This window comes from Oryx dammah, unplaced genomic scaffold (assembly GCF_014754425.2).
Source record: "Oryx dammah isolate SB20612 unplaced genomic scaffold, SCBI_Odam_1.1 HiC_scaffold_28, whole genome shotgun sequence".
Taxonomy (NCBI): Eukaryota; Metazoa; Chordata; class Mammalia; order Artiodactyla; family Bovidae; genus Oryx; species Oryx dammah.
The window spans coordinates 33,049,502-33,066,897 of NW_024070212.1; the positions used below are offsets into that span (position 1 = coordinate 33,049,502).

General features: G+C 39.4%; 1 protein-coding gene across 6 annotated transcripts in view; it reads left to right on the forward strand.

Annotated features, from left to right (window-relative positions):
* Positions 1-17,396, forward strand: part of CLCC1 (chloride channel CLIC like 1) — a 35,247-nt gene that overhangs the window by 13,945 nt on the left and 3,906 nt on the right. For 2 of the 6 annotated variants that reach the window (XM_040232166.1, XM_040232167.1), the window contains exons 2-10: positions 5,132-5,272; positions 5,669-5,770; positions 8,315-8,422; positions 10,429-10,650; positions 10,884-11,024; positions 12,362-12,455; positions 14,424-14,521; positions 14,787-14,933; positions 16,533-16,874. In XM_040232166.1, the coding sequence (XP_040088100.1) occupies positions 5,144-5,272; positions 5,669-5,770; positions 8,315-8,422; positions 10,429-10,650; positions 10,884-11,024; positions 12,362-12,455; positions 14,424-14,521; positions 14,787-14,933; positions 16,533-16,874 (1,383 nt within the window). In that variant the 5' untranslated portion in view covers positions 5,132-5,143. The remainder of the gene's footprint in view (positions 1-5,131; positions 5,273-5,668; positions 5,771-8,314; positions 8,423-10,428; positions 10,651-10,883; positions 11,025-12,361; positions 12,456-14,423; positions 14,522-14,786; positions 14,934-16,532; positions 16,875-17,396) is intronic. The other 4 variants (XM_040232169.1, XM_040232170.1, XM_040232168.1 and 1 more) reach the window with 3 other exon arrangements.

The following is a 17,396-nucleotide window of genomic DNA, read 5'->3' on the forward strand; positions in this document are numbered from 1 at the left end:
TCTAGTTTCCTGCTTTTGCCTCAGTTCCGGCTTCCACATAGCAGCCCTAGTGATTTTAAAACGTAATCCTGATTCTGTCATTTCTGTGCTTAAAACTGTCTAGCGGCTGACTTCCCATTACACTTAAGTAAAAACCATACTCGTTACTATGGCCTATCCCCCTTCTCCCCTCCAGCTCACTCACAAGACGTAGTTCACAAACCTTGGCATCATCCTGAATCTTTTCTCAGCCAATTTACCAGCAATTTCTGCAGTGCATTTCTGTGTTAATGTGGATAGCACAGCCTCATGGCGTAAAAAAACAGTTGTTCTAGCCTTCTTGCCCATTTGAATGCTTCAAACAATCCCTACCTGGGCGTTTATGCTTGCTGTCTCCTCTCTGAATTTTCTTTTCCTGAATCTTTCTACAGTTAATTATTTTTCTGCCTAATCGGTTATGTACCACTGTGTAGCAAACCACCCCAGAGTTTAGAGGCTTTAAACAACCATTTTCTCATCTCGTAATTCTGGGGCTTACGGGACTGTACTGGACTCAGCTGGGTAGTCATTTTTCCTGCATAATGGTGGCAGGTCACCAAGTCCGTTACCAAGGGATTGGACTGGATCCCCCAAGAGGACTCACCTACATGACTGGTTGTTGATGTTGGCTGCCAACTGGGAGATCAGTGTGCCCCAACACATGGGGTCTCCTGGTGACTTAACCTTTTCGCAGCATGGTGGCTGAGTTCCATGGGAGGGTCCCCAAAAGCAAGTCTTCCAAAGTAGTAAAGTAGAAGCAGCTGATCCTGGTAGAGGGTGGGCCAGGCCATCTACACCTTTGTCCTGTGTTATTTTCCTCATAGGACTTATCACTATCTGAAATTACTTGTTTGTCAATTTATTGTCATCCCCCACTAGAATGTAAGTTTCTTAAAGACAGCCTGACTGATCTAGTTTGCTATTAGCCCCATCACAACAGTGCGTAGAATCCAGCAGGTATTTTGTAAATGTTGAACAAAGGAGTGCTGAACTTTTCCCCAGGCTGTATTCTCATTTCCAATTTCTTTAAGTTAATGATATCACCTTTCTCTTGATGGTGGGCCTTGAAATCTTAAAGAGTCCTGTCTGTCATCATTCTCCTTTTTCCTTCTACGTGCATTCAGCTGCCAAGGTCTGTAGAATTAATCTTTAAAATGTGTCCGGTGGGTTCTTTCTGGTCTCATTGCCACCACTCTTTCAGATCAACATCCTTTTCTACTTCGGCCTCCTTTTGAACTGAGTGTACATTTAACTCTGGTTTCATCTTCCCCAAATATAGTTCCCACCCCCCTTGAAAACTATTGATAGCAGGTGAAGTTAGTTATAAGCTTTTTACTTTGGCAGCGTCATCGCAGCCCACCTCTCCAGCTCTGCGTTCCACCATGTGCATCCTCATCTGACACGAACCTGTTGCTTTCTGCCTCCCGTGTCTCGCACTCTTAGAATGCTGCCCATACTTCAAAGTCTATTTCCCATGCCCATTCCTCCGTGAAATCTTCCCAGTTGCTCCCAGTCAGATGTGCTGTTTCCTCCTTTCAGCCCTTGAAGCTCTTTGAATCCCTGCTGAGGCCTTGATTGTTTGCATTTGCTGCTTACCTTACTGAGTGTCTTTCACTTGCTGGCCACTGGCTGGGTGTTGGATTTGGAGAGGGGTAAGGCAAGATGGAGGAGAAGGTATTAGGAAGGTGACTTCACACTTGAGTCAGGAGTTAACTTTCCCTGGAAAAGTTCACATTATCGTGCTGTGGTTTTCTGCCTTCATTGTGTGATGGAACCAGCAGGGGAGCTTTGAAAATCCCTACACCTAGTTTCGACTAAAAAGATGCACAACGTGAGAGTTGCGAGTTAAGTTTTATTTAGGACAAAATGAGAGCTGCAGCCAAGAGACAGCACCTCAGGTAGCTCTGAGAGACTGCTCCAAAGAGGCCTTCCAGGCTCCTCTGTCCATGGGATTCTCCAGGCAGGAATACTGGAGTGGGTTCCCATTCCCTTCTCAGGGGGATCTTCCCAACCCAGGGATCGAACCTGGGTCTCCTGCATTGCAGGCAGATTCTGTACCATCTGAAGCACCAGGGAAGCCCCCAGGGGAAGGTAAATAGATGATTTTGATGCAGGGGGAGTTCAGTGTAATCAGGTGCTTACTTTACAAAAGGTTTTTGTCGCAAGGAGCTGATGTCACCATGAGGGATTTAGTGCTTTTCTAGGTACGAGGAGATGCAAGGGTTGGGATCATGAAATCGGTTCCTGAAAATATCTGTCTGAAGACCTCTTCCACTGTTTCCCTGGAGCCCAGAGCGTCTCATTCTCTGCCCTGAATTCCCCTCAGAGGGTGTTGAAGGCCTGCAGCTGCAGCAGCACAGGGTTCAGTCTTTGCAGAGGCAGATGGCAAACACCCCTGTTGTTTTTCAGTCACTGGCAAATGCTTTTGGCAAGTGCGTGTTTGTAGTTGACAGTTCAGTTCAGTTCAGTCACTCAGTCGTGCCCGACTCTTTGCGACCCCATGAATCGCAGCACTCCAGGCCTCCCTGTCCATCACCAACTCCCGGAGTTCACTCAGACTCACGTCCATTGAGTCAGTGATCCCATCCAGCCATCTCATCCTGGGTCGTTCCCTTCTCCCACCCCCAATTCCTCCCAGCATCAAAGTCTTTTCCAGTGAGTCAACTCTTCGCATGAGGTGGCCAAAGTACTGGAGTTTCAGCTTCAGCATCATTCCTTCCAAAGAAATCCCAGGGCTGAACTCCTTCAGAATGGACTGGAGGGACTCATCCAAAGGACTCTCAAGAAGACTCTCAAGAGTCTTCTCCAACACCACAGTTCAAAAGCATCAATTCTTCGGCGCTCAGCCTTCTTCACAGTCCAACTCTCACATCCATACATGACTACTGGAAAAACCATAGCCTTGACTAGACGGACCTTAGTTGGCAAAGTAATGTCTCTGCTTTTGAATATGCTATCTAGGTTGGTCATAATTTTTCTTCCAAGGAGTAAGCGTCTTTTAATTTCATGGCTGCAGTCACCATCTGCAGTGATTTTGGAGCCCAAAAAATAAAGTCTGACACTGTTTCTACTGTTCCCCCATCTATTTCCCATGAAGGGATGGGACCGGATGCCATGATCTTTGTTTTCTGAATGTTGAGCTTTAAGCCAACTTTTTCACTCTCCTCTTTCACTTTCATCAAGAGGGTTTTTAGTTCCTCATCACTTTCTGCCATAAGGGTGGTGTCATCTGACAGGCCAGTGCCAATTTGTAGACAGTGGTTCTGATTTAACTGACTCGGGAGGTGGCCCTAAGGTGGAAAATTTAGAAACTTCCCAGATGATTCTAATGCAGGATTGAGAGCCTTTGTGGCAAAGGGACGAGACTGACCAGTAAGTGGTTAATTTCAGTGTGTGTTATGCTAGAAGAAGCAGCACACCAGGAACACAAGTGTTTGGTTTAGCCTGAAGTTACTTTTTATTCCTACAACTACACTGTAAGCCATTACTGGGCAGGGCCCAGGGCATTCCCATCTTGGAACTCCCTTACCTGATCCTTATTCACAGAGGTTGTTTGACAGAACATTCTGCGGTAATGGTAATGTTCTGTATCTGCACTGTCCATTTTGGAAGCCACTCTGTCCAGTCTGGGAGACACTAGCCATATGTGGCAGCTGAGCACTTGAAATGCAGCTAGTGAGAATAAGGAAATAATTTGCAGTGTAATTTTAATTTAGAGAGCCATGTGTGGCTAATGGCTGCTGTGTTGGACTATGTTGAATAGAGAAGATAGTGTGTTGTTGAAACAATTTGATAGTGTTTATGCAGAGGCTTAGATGAAGCAAGCTATTTTCTCTGATTGAGAGTTTGGTCACCTCATTTGAATCTTAATTTTGCACCTTTTAAGTTTCCCATTTCCCACAGCTTTACTGAGAAATGATTCACATACTGTACAATTCATCCATTTAAATTGTACAGTTTAGCAGTTTTTTGGTGTATTCACAGATAATGTACAACCATTTCCACAGTTAATTTTAGATCACTTTTCATCACCTCAAAAAGAAACGCTGTAACAACTCACAGATATAGAGGGCAGACTTGTGGTTGCCAAGGAGGAGGGAGTTGGAGGAAGGATGGATTGGGAGTTTGGGGTGAGCAGAGACAAACTATTATATTAATACATAGAGTGGATAAATAACAAGGTTCTACTGTATAGCACAGGGAACTAACTATATTCAATATCCTGTGGTAAACCATAATGGAGAAGAATATAAAATGGAATGTATGCCTATTATATAACTGAATCACTTTGCTATACAGCAGAAACTAACACAACATTGTAAATCAACTATACTTCAATGAAAAAACAAAGCTCTGTACCACTTAACTCTCACCCCTCGGTCTCTTATATCCTCAGTTTCTTATATCCACCTACCAGTCTCCGTAGACTTTCCGATTCTGGACAGTTCCTATCAATGGAATCATAGTATATGGTTTTTGGTGACTGGCTATTTTCAGATGGCATAATGGGGACTCAGCAGTAAAGAACCCACCTGCTAATTCAGGAAATGTGGGGTTGAATCTCTGGGTGGGTATGACTCCTTGGAGAGGGAAATTGCAGTCCAGTCCAGTATCCTCAGTGGAGCTTGGAGGGCTACAGTCCATAGGGTCACAAAGAGTTGGACATGACTTAGTGACTAAACAACAAGGTTTTCAAGACTCACCCATGTTGTAGCATGGATCAATACTTCATTCCTTTCTATGGCCTAATAATATTCCACTGTGTGATAGTCCTTAACTTATAGACATTTGGGTTGTTTCTCCACTTTAGCTATTGTGAATAATGCAGCTGTAAATGTTTGTGTACAGGTTTTTGTGTTGACCTATATTTTCACTTCTCTTGGGTATATACCTCAGAATGGAATTGCTGAATCATTTAGAAAATCATTTAGGAAAAAAAATATGTATATAGTCTCAATGAGACTGTGTGTGCATGTATGTATGTGTTTATATACAAATACCATTTTACTAAGTATTTTTATTTCAGTTATTAAGAAAGCATTATCGTAACACTAGAAGTAGGTTGTTTTTATTAAAAGTAATCATATTTCAATATATGTGCTAATTTTTGTAGCATTCATGCAGGATGCTGTATTCTCTGCTCCTCTGTGAATGTCTGTGGCTGATAACTGCTTATGCTCATGATGATGAATGGATTGATCCCACAGACATGCTTAACTATGATGCTGCTTCAGGAAGAATGAGAAAATCTCAGGTATTTACAAAAATTCATGTGTGTGTAATACCTTACCAGTCCTGTGATGGAAATAGTCTTCTACATTTGTTATTGTTTTTCACAGAGCTCTGAAAGAGTCCTATGTCAGTGATTCATGACCATGCAGAATATCTTCCTGTCTCTTAGCCTAAGATGATTTCAACCCCACCTGTTTAATTCTGTTTCAGATTTGAATGTAAAGCTGATCAAGAAGCAAACCCATTTGATTTTAGTTCTTAGCTAGTATATAAATTTGAGGCTGTTACTTTTTTGGTGGTTTAATACAGTTGAAGCAAAGCCATAAAATGATGGAGTTAAAATTTTAGTCTTCACTAACTGTAGATTATTTTTACAACTGAATATAAAGAAATAAAACCTCTCTCTGCTTTGCTTTAGGTGAAATATGGTATATCAGAGAAAGAAGAGGTCAGTCCTGACTTATCACATGCTGATGAATTGTCAGAATGTTACAACAGACTTGATTCTTTAACTTATAAGGTTAGGATTTTTTATTCATGATTTTTGTATTACTTATGGTATGTTAAATGGTTCTGTGTTTTCTGTCTTTGCTAACATTTCTTGTGTTTGTATGAATGTGAGAGTTGGACTGTGAAGAAAGCTGAGCGCCGAAGAATTGATGCTTTTGAACTGTGATGTTGGAGAAGACTCTTGAGGGTCCCTTGGACTGCAAGGAGATCCAACCAATCCATTCTAAAGGAGATCAGTCCTGGGTGTTCTTTGGAAGGAATGATGCTAAAGCTGAAACTCCAGTACTTTGGCCACCTCATGCGAAGAGTTAACTCATTGGAAAACACTCTGATGCTGGGAGGGATTGGGGGCAGGAGGAGAAGGGGATGACAGAGGATGAGATGGCTGGATGGCATCACCGACTCGACGGGATTGAGTTTGAGTGATGGACAGGGAGGCCTGGCGTGCTGCAATTCATGGGGTCGCAAAGAGTTGGATACGAATGAGCAACTGAACTGAACTTGTGTTTTTATCCAAAGTACAGTTTACAAATACATAAATAATTTTTTTCTTTAATTACCCTAGCCTTGGTTTCTCTTTACTCTGGCCTTGAATTTTTAAAAATTGTACTTTTATTTTCCTGTAATAACATTTATCTCACTATGTTGTAATTATTTCTTTACCAGGCTGAACGTTTCTTGGGATAAAGAATATTTTATTCATCTTGATGCTCTATCACCTGTCACAATGCTGGACTGTAATAACTCATGACAAGTGTAGCAAATGAAGAAATGTCTCTACTGCTAGTGTATAAGCATAACAGTTGCTCCTACAAATATAAGGGATTATTATAATCTGGTGTGTGGTAACTCTTCATTTATTCAGTCCTTTTATTTCTGTGGCTGCAGTAGAGTTTGAGAAAGGAAGTAAGTCAAGATTTTTGGTTGGTTTGAGCACAGGTTATGTTGCCAGAACCCACCTCTGTTGGTTTTGAGGCAGGGTGCTGGCGGCAGTGTGGAGGAGGCTGGGATGGGGGAGGGCCGAGGTGCAGCAACGCTGAAGGCCCACACTGAGGCTGTGACCAGGTGAAGAGAAAACTTCTCTGTGGTAGAATAGGCAAGTTGTGGTGGTTGAGGGTAGGGAAGAGCCGGAGTGAATGGGGGCGGGTTCCAGCTTGAGAGGCTGGGAGAGCTTGCTACTTGAGATCCAGATGTATCCCAGTGAGGTCTATAAGCAGCTGCTTGTGGTTCTTACCAAATGTGAATGTTGTCTCATCTGAGTGCTAGCAAAGAAAGGCTTGGGTAAAATTTGCTTCAGTCTTAACTGCATTTTGTGGTGTAGTGAGCTAATTCGGCTGCATGGTAGGAAATGGAGAAATGCCCTTTTACTGAAATTTTTCATTCTATTGTTTGTGACTTTGGGTCTGACATCGTAAAAACACAATTAGTAAAATGAAGTCTTTAGTCTTTGTTTTAAAAAAATTTTTTTACTCTTAAAAAGAAATTACAAAATTTTAAGATTTGTAAACCTCGCCTGAAAGCCGAGGAGTGCCCTGTGTCTTCTGGAGTGTCGTTCTGTCCTGGGCCTGTGTGTGCTACTCAGTTATTACGTGTTTATCATCTGAAGCCCATTCCAGTGCTCCACTCAGCTTGTGCTCCACACTTAAGTAATAAGTGGAAGTTGCTTATCGCAGGTTCTAAATGTCTTACGACATGCACTACCCTCACTCAGAAACTAGCCTCTCTGGTGATTATAGACCTGAGTTCAGAGGAAGTCTGTCCTCATGAGGGATTCTGTGCAGACAGGCTGCCGTGTGTGGACATCTGGAGAGGCCTTAGTTCAGTTGCTTAGTTGTGTCCAACTCTTTGCGACCCCATGGCTCTAGCACGCCAGGCTTCCCTGTCCATCACCAACTCATTGTTCAAACTCATGTCCTTTGAGTCGATGATGCCATCCAACCATCTCATTCTCTGTCGTCCACTTCTTCTCCTGCCTTCGATCTTTCCCAGCATCAGGATCTTTTCCAAGGAGTCAGTTCTTCACCTCAGGTGGCCAGAGTATTCCTGCCATGTGGTAAGGCATGATTGATAGTTGGCAGGAAAAATCAGTAAAAGGCCAAAAAGTAATACACGCATTCAAGAAAATCTTTGCATGTCCTTCATGTTCTAGCTTCCTGTTGCCTCTGTTTCTGTTTGGCTGTGCTCTTTCTATTTTTTTTCCTCCCTTTTTCCTTTCTTTCTTTAAATCATTACTTTGGAATTAGGAAGGGGCAGATTGGCCCAGATGTTCTGCTTATCCACATCTCTGCGTCCTTGTTTCATGATCTTCAGCTTTAAAACTGCTGAAAGTCAGCAGGGAAACTGCCAGTTGGTGCAGTATGGGACTCCTGATGCTCTTTTGTTGCCTACTTTTTGCAAAGAGAACCCACAGAAAGCAGGCCAGCTCTACATTTTAATGCAAGCTTGATGAAAAGAACCACCTCCTTACTTTGACCTCGATGGGGCCACTAGGCTAGAAACTTGACCCTTACATTAAACTCGGACACTAACTGATGTATTTGTTTTGTGGTTGCAGATTGATGAATGTGAAAAGCAAAAGAGAAAAGACTATGAAAGTCAAAGCAATCCAGTTTTTAGGAGGTACTTAAATAAGATTTTGATTGAAACCAAAAAGCTTGGACTTGTGAGTATTTGATGTGATACTAATCAGTGTAGTGGATATTTTTGTTATGTATTAATTTCACATTGTATCAGCAGTGATAAAGCATCATCATGCTTCAACCGAGAATATCTGACTCGCCCTTTTACCAAAACCTTAATCATGCAGGATTGAAGGTAGCAGCCCGCTGGTTTGGTGGAAGGCAAGTGAGCAGTGCTGACCCTTCCTCTTTTTCTTACAGTTCATGGGGATTTACTTACTCTGTGCACTGCTGTATCACCTAATTGAGTTGGGGGGAGAGGGAGATTGTTTGAAATTTGCTGTTCGAACTTTGCTGATCAGTTGCAAACTTAAACTCATGACTTGGTAAGGAAATTCTATTCCAGTCCTTAGTTCTTTTCTATCATTTCCACACTTTCTTGTTCAAATGATGTAATATCATTATATATTGAGAAAAAGAAAAGTGGGTTTTAAGATTTTTCCCCTAGCTGTTTATTGTGGCAAGGGCTGCTTTATAGAATTACATGTCATGGACATATTTTTCATGATTAATGTTAAGATTCCATTTTTTCAAGTCATTGTTTTCCCTTCAGGGAGTTGAAACACCTAGAAAACTTTACAAAAGGGAGTGTTAAAAATGAATAATAATCCCACCTTATTTTGGAGATGTAAAAGCAGATGTAATCATATGTATAACCTTCAGTTAGAGTCTTACAACAAGTGCAAGGTGGAAAAGAGTCTGTTTATAGATGAGGAAACCAACGGAGCTAGAAAATACTCCAGATGGAGAAGCTTGGAATAGCTTTAGGTTTTTTAGAAATATTTAATCAGTGGCTACTTTTTTATACTTACTGATGATTTGTGATATTACATGACACTTGGGTTTTACTAATTTAATACCTACTTTGTAATATAAAAATCAGTATTTACTGTTAGAAAAGATAATATTCTCTTATGTTAACAGTTTAATGTTTATAGAGATTTTGCTAACCTGTACTCACACTAATAAAGATAATTGTGAATGTCATGTGTCTATGGAAACCCAGATTTTGCTGCTTTTTGAGATCCTTTTTGTTTTTCTTATTGGTACACTAAATTTTAGGCTGTTAGAAAGCTGTGTCAGCAAATGGAAAGTCATAAACTGAATCATAAAATAATGACAGTTTATCCTCATTATTTGCTGGCTTCCTGTTTTGCAGTGTTTTGAATACTAAACTTCATTTGTAGCTTAGAATCAGTACTCCTCTTTTGTGTCACTCTTAGACATGCTCAGAGTGGCAAAACATTGGAGTTGCCTGATGAGCCCTCTTTCAGTTGAGGTGAAACAAGGCTATTTTCAGCGCTCATGTTATTTTGTGATCTCTTTATCTTTTCAGGCTATTTTCCAATTTTTAAACTTTTGCTGTTTAAAAATCTCCCAAGTGTTTTTCTGTCTAGTGTTCCTAAGCACAGGGAGGCTGAGCTGTGCCTTAGAGAAAAATACCCTTAGATAAGTTAACTTCAGTCTTGAGTCATAGTGCTGTTGGCCATGAGCCTGGTGTTAATGGATCCACAGTATGTATTAGGTGTCTTTAAACAGTAACATAAAAAGGTTATGAATTGATTGGTTGATGAAAATATGGTTGCAAGAAACTAAGCCCATATTTCCTTTAGGAACCATGGTTCAGTATTTGCTAACTGGTTCAAGGTGACTTTATAGAATGTAAGTACTACAGATAGCAGGAATCAACTATAATTTAGTAAAACGTACTGTATGTTACTTGCATAGAATTTTATAATTTTGAAATGTTTTATAATTTTAAAAACATGTTTTAAATTTGAAAATTTTGTACTTTTGAAATGTTTTTCATGTTTATTATCTTTGGTTTTCATGTTGGCCTGTGAGACAGACAGGTGGATATTATAATTCTTATTTTATACCTGGGAACTATCATGAACTAATTATATATTTAGTTCCAAGTTGGTTTTATCTTAATGTTTCATTGAATTCTCCTTTCCTGTTTTTTTTTTTTTTGGCAAATTTAATTCAGCCTGATGAAAACAAAGATGACATGCATTACGATGCCGAGATTATCCTTAAAAGACAAACCTTGTTAGAAATACAAAAGTTTCTCAGTGGAGAGGATTGGAAGCCAGGTGCCTTGGATGATGCACTAAGTGATATTTTAATTAATTTTAAGTTTCATGATTTTGAAACATGGAAGTGGCGATTTGAAGATTTTTTTGGAGTGGATCCGTATAATGTGTTGATGGTAAGATGGGATGCGGGGCACCTGATGAACAGTTTACTTTTTAAAATACTTTAAAAACTTCACCGTAATTATATTGAGAACTCACACTAAGTCACTGATAGAGCTTTATGAACACGCAGCACAGTGGTACAGATGATTCTGTATTTTCAAGTCCAGGTCTTTTTCTTTGCTCTCGGTCACTTCTGTGATGGGGAAGATGGCTTGGCAGTGACTCTCTGTGTTTCTCTTTTGAGGTGCTTCTGTGCCTGCTCTGCATCGTGGTGTTAGTAGCTACTGAGCTCTGGACCTACGTGCGTTGGTACACCCAGTTGAGACGTGTTTTATTCATCAGTTTTCTCATCAGTTTGGGATGGAATTGGATGTATTTATATAAGGTAATATGTAAGTAGAAGTTTCTAAAGCTCAAAGTGTTATTTCATAAAAGAAGACTAAGCTATTTAGAGCTAGTGTAAACCTCGGGTGAGGGTGTGAGGCAGTGATTGGAGTGTTGGTGAGGAAACTGGCAGCTGCTCAAACGTCCCTGGTGTTTTGGGTCCTTGACCCTGTTAGTGGAGGGACATGTGCAGTCCTGGTTTTCATCCTGCTGATGTGTGGCATCTGGACAGCTAAATCAGAACAGAGGTGTAGAGACATGAAAAGTTCTCATGTTGGTAAGGATATGTCTTTTTTATTCTTTGCTAGCAATGATGCCAAAATACTATTTTCTAAATTTAGATTATTTTATGACTATAAGAATGGTATATTTATAGCAGAGAATATAGAAAAGATAGAAAAATACAGAGAAATTTAATTTTTTAAAAATTGTCTAGGGAATTTCCTGGCGGTCCAGTGATTAGGACTTGGTGTTCTCACTGCCAGGTATCCAAGTTTGGGGAACTAAGAGTCCTGCAAGTTGTGTGGAGTGGCCAAAAAAAAAAAGTCTATAATTTTACCACCTAAAGATAACCACTGTTGATGTTGTGAGGTATTTATAAACTTTTCCCAAATTTTTATTCTTTAAAAATCAGGGCCACGTTATGTATTGAATTTGAAAGAAGCATTATTTTTCTTGACAAATTGACATATTGTTCCTGTCAAACTAGCATAATCATTGAAGAAAAATTTTAGACCTTTTTAGCAAGATGAGTCAAGTGACCAGCTATTTTCAGTGAATTCATCTGATTAAATCTTGGTGATATTTCTTTAACCTTTCTCTCTAAGTTCTATAGCTTCTAGAACTAATTATTTACAAATTAGAGGAAGAAAGTTTGGTTGAAAATTATCTGTGATTTCCCCCAGGGCTTTGATTTATAAAAGACATTTTGGCCATTTGTGCTGAAAATCATTCAAAGCAAAACACCGTTTTGTCATGAATTGTTTAAAAGAGTGAATAGGCACTGAATATGTATAGTTATGTTTTGGGGCATGACATGAGCTATATTTGAACTAATTTTTAAAACAATCTTCTCAGTAAAAAGGTTTTCTAGAATTCCTCCTCATAATTATTTTAAAAGAAGGCAATTGTAGTTAGCTCTTTACCTATTGAATGTGTTTTGCCGTGAGTTGAAAAGAGCAACTCTTTAAAAATAATATATATTTTTTTCTGTGAAAAACTTTTAAATAATCTGGTTTGGACGAGTGGTGAAGACACGTTTGAAGTGTGGTTTTTAGGGTGAGTAGGCATAATCTTCATTGTTAGTAGCCTCTCATGGTTCCCTTTGGTGTTGGTCAGCTCGCTTTCGCCCAGCATCAGGCTGAAGTTGCCAAGATGGAGCCACTTAACAACGTGTGTGCTGAGAAAATGAACTGGAGTGGAAGTCTCTGGGGTAAGATACTGGTTCTCTCGGCTTTATTTTGAGTAGAGTTTCTGAGAATGAGGAAACATATTTTAATAATTACAAACAAATGATAAAATGCCAGGAGGAGGCTTTCCATGACTGAATCGTTAGAACAGGCAGGAAGAGTCGCAGGCTTCAGTGACTTCTGTGTTTATGTAACGTCACAGGAAAGGGATAGAAAGTATATATGTGGCAGCTCTGATATTATCTGTCTGCCTGAACTGGACTCACTTGTGTTCATCTAGTTCTTGGCACAGTGTCTAGCATGTTCTGGGTCCTCAGCAGAAGTTTATTAGGGTGAACCAGTGTATTTTCCATCTTTGATTTCATCTCTGTATTGACTTGTGAAATCTTACATTGTAGCTTCACTGTATGTTTTTTTTCAGTAAAGGGGAAATTATTTTACTTTTCCTTCAGATTTTATAAACATTCTCACTAATGATGACTGCCTTTAGTTATATGTACCTAACAATGGGAGTGGTTTAATGATCAAATGCTGTTTGTAAATAAAAGTCCACACAATGACTGACTCAGAATAGAATTTTGGCAGCAAATCAAGATGTCCAAAAAATTAATTTTCTTAAAAAGATATGGGAACTAAACCAGCCCAGCCTTACTTCCTGGCCTCAGGAAATAACTGAATGTCTCCTGTAGCTCATACTAGTACATAAAATATTATTCAGTTCAGTTCAGTCACTCAGTCATGTCCGATGGACTGCAGTATGCCAGGCTTCCCTGTCCATCACCAGCTCCCAGAGTTTACCCAAACTCATGTCTATTCAGTCGGTGATGCCATCCAACCATCTCATCCTCTGCCATCCCCTTCTCCCCTGCCTTCAATCTTTCCCAGCATCAGGGTCTTTACAAATGAGTCAGCTCTTCGTATCAGATGGCCAAAGTATTGGAGTTTCAGCTTCAACATCAGTCCTTCCAGTGAACACCTAGGACTGATCTCCTTTAGGGTGGACTGGTTGGATCTCCTTGCAGTCCAAGGGACTCTCAAGAGTCTTCTCCAACACCACAGTTCAAAAGCATCAGTTCTTCAGCACTCAGCTTTCTTTATAGTCTGACTCTCACATCCATACATGACTACTGGAAAAACCATAGCCTTGACTAGACAGACCTTTGTTGGCAAAGTAATGTCTCTGCTTTTTAATATGCTGTCTAGTTTGGTCATAACTTTTCTTCCAAGGAGCAAGCGTCTTTTAATATCATGGCTGCAATCACCATCTGCAGTGATTTTGGAGCCCAGAAAAATAAAGTCAGCCACTGTTTCCACTGTTCCCCATTTATTTGCCATGAAGTGATGGGACTGGATGCCATGATCTTAGTTTTCTGAATGTTGAGCTTTAAGCCAACTTTTTCACTCTCCTCTTTCACTTTCATCAAGAGGCTCTTTAGTTCCTCTTCACATTTCTGCCATAAGGGTGGTGTCATCTGCATATCTGAGGTTATTGATATTTCTCCCAGCAATCTCTTTCAGAATTTTCCACAGTTAAAGTATTATACATGAGTCTGATTTAGAAGAAGAGAACTAATGTTCTACTTTGTTTTATAAGTAAAGAATTGACTTTTTAAATTTAATTTTCTTGAGATAGTTGTAGATTCACAGATAGTTGTAAGAATACAGAGAGATCCTGCAGACTCTTTACCCATTTTTCCCCACTGATAACATCTTGCATAATTATACTAGTGCAGTATCACAGCCAGGATATCGACTTTGATACAAGCCATCTATCTTACTCAGATTTTTCCAGTTTTTTCTTGGATTCCTTGGTGTGTGTAAAGGACTGTTTTTAATTATTTACCTTTTAGAAATCTTCATAAAATATTTTCTCTATAAGACTTGTATAATTAATTGGGGGTTGTGGGGGGAAGGAGAGTTAAAACTAAAATATTACTTGGGAATGAAATGCAACTTAAAAAAAAAAAAGACTGTTTCTTGTCTTCTAACAGAATGGCTTAGAAGTTCATGGACCTATAAGGATGACCCATGCCAGAAATACTACGAGCTCTTACTAGTCAACCCTATTTGGCTGGTCCCCCCAACAAAGGTTAGAATATATTTTGTGAAAATTACTTACACAAAGTGAGTAAAAAGTCTGTTTATTAAAAAATTTTTTTTTAACTGTCACTTTGCTAATAATAAACCTTTCTTCTAGGAAAAATACTTCCATTAAAGTCATTTCCACATTAAAAGTATATGATAACATTTGTGGAATTTCGTAACTTCAGCCTCAGCACAGTTGATTTTGACTTACTCTATGCACCTCAATCCTTTGAGCGAAAAAATTAAGTTGCTTTTACCTTTCATTGTAGGCACTGGCGGTTACATTCACCAACTTTGTCACGGAACCACTGAAGCATGTTGGAAAAGGAGCTGGTGAATTTATTAAAGCACTCATGAAGGAGATCCCAGTGTTACTGCACATTCCAGTGCTGATAATTATGGCATTAGCTGTCCTGGTTAGTACATAGCACTGTTAACAATTAATAGGATTTACAGAAAAAGGCAATTCTAGGATTATTAGGTTTTCTTTTTATGTTGTAAATCGGGCTAAATCATGCTTAATGGCATGAAAAGATGATTTTTAAGTGATAAACGTTTGGTAATATTTGTTCATCTTAGTAAGAAAATGGTTCTCAAGTTTGATTGTAGTTGTCAAAGTGGTGATTTAGAATAATACCCTCTTTTAACATTTGTTTTTTAAGCTTTGTGAATTAATACGCATGGTATCAGTTGCTTATGTCCTCTTTGAGAAAAGGGGCATTATTTCAGTGTGAGCTTTTTTGCCACACTGAGAACCGGAGAACATTGGTTTTAACATAGACTCAGAGAGGGATGTAGAAAGAGGTACATGTACTGAGAAACAATTTAGGGGATCCAGGAACAGATATTTATTAAGGAATCTTACAGTATTACTTGTCATTCATCCATGGTCTCTTCAGCTCTTTTTTGGGTTGATTTTCAGCCCTTACCCTAATAAAGTAGTTGTCCCGTAAAACAAAATGCAGAGAACTCAGATGTGCCATGGGAAGTTATTAGAGTTCTCTTCCCTTGAGGATGTGAAATTTACTATGTTCTTCTTACTTAGAAATGGTTACTCTTTTGGTATTGCTGTTTGGCTTGTGACTAGGATTCACTGGTTCAGGGATCTGTTTTTGTTAGGTAACATTTGTTGTATAGTAGTAGTTTAGTCTCTGAGACTGAAATTAATAGCAAAACCCTGTTATTGCTTGTTGCTTCATCTGCTGCCTTTTGCTGCTCCATCTTTAAAGAGTTATATCTCTAGTACAGTGGTTTTCAAATTTTTCTTCTCAGGACCCTTCTGTAGTCTTAAAACCTGAACACCACAAAAGCACTTGTTTGTGGGAGCTTTATTTATTGATATTTATCAGAAATTTTAAAAATACAGGTATCCACATGCCCACAGTGCATGAGCCATCAGAGTGAAGGGGTCATTCTAGCCCCGCAAGACTCCACTGTACGTCTTTGTATTATGAAAAGTTTAGACCTCACAGATTTGTGAAAGTCTCCGGGACCCCCAGTGGGTCCCTGGGCACACTTTGAGAAACGCTGCCTAGTTTTTCCTTGGAATATGACTCAAAACTTTTAGAATTTTAGCTGTGGCTAAAGCAAGTTTATAAAATAAATAAACCTACTGGAGAATATTTGTATAATGGTATGCAACTTTAATTTTCAACATCTACTTTATATGATGGATGTGAATATAGACAGCATATGAGCAATGATCAGACAATTAGTACCTTTTAAATTTCTAGGCTTTAGCCTAACTGCCATTATATAATTCAATAAAAATGTGTCCAGCTGATTGAAATGTCTCAATACTTAACGATTTCTCAAATTTTGTTATGGGCTATTCTGTTTCTATATTAATCTAGAGTAGAGATCTTTAATGAAAACCCAGTGAAACTAACATGTTTATGTCTATAAATAACACAAGTTAAATTACATAATTTTGTTGGCATCAAGGAAATCACCTCAAAATTTCATTGTCAGTCAGTCATTAAGTACTCAGGAATATGTATTTCTTTTCCTTCTAGAGTTTCTGCTATGGTGCTGGCAAATCAGTTAATATGCTGAGACATGTGGGTGGTCCTGAAAGAGAACCACCCGAGGCACTTCAGGCAGGTGAAAGAAGACGGCAGCAGAAAATTGATTATAGACCCCATGGTGGAGCAGGTGATGCAGATTTCTATTATAGGGGCCAAATTAGCCCCATTGAGCAAGGCCCTAATGACAAAACATATGAGGGTAGAAGAGATGTTTTGAGAGAGAGAGATGTTGGCTTGAGATTTCAGACTGGCAACAAGAGCCCTGAAGTGCTTCGGCCATTTGATTTACAAGAAGCAGAGGTGAGAGAGCATCCCAAGGTGGTACCTGGTGTAAGTCAGCAACTGTTTATTTTGCTGTCTGTTAATACTAGGCTTAAGTGCTTCCTATTAAGCTTTCGGTTACGTGTTCTGCTCTTACCTTTCATGATTAATTATATCACCAGTGATGTAATTATTCACTCTGTTTCCCTCATTCTGGTCAAGTTAGTCCAGCTTCAGAAGAAATGAGATTTAATTTTTGTGTTAAATAATAGTTAGCGGTAATTTGTTAGAACAGATAGCAATTCATGTGACCTTTTATAGGAAACCAACAAGTGACCATGACTGAAGTTGCTACCTTTGAAGAGATCAGAGAGAACTACCGCCTGAGGCTGGAGCCTTAGGGATCTGGCCCACAGGAGAGCCCTGGAACCAAGCTAGATGGGAGAGTGAGCCGGGGAAGGATAAAAAACCTTGCTTTTCCAAATTTTTTGGCTGGCTAGACTTTTTCATCTAGGGAATGATCAGGCCTCTTTTCCACCATTATTGGCCATTTAAATAAAGGGACATTTCCATTTCTGTTTTGAGAGAAGA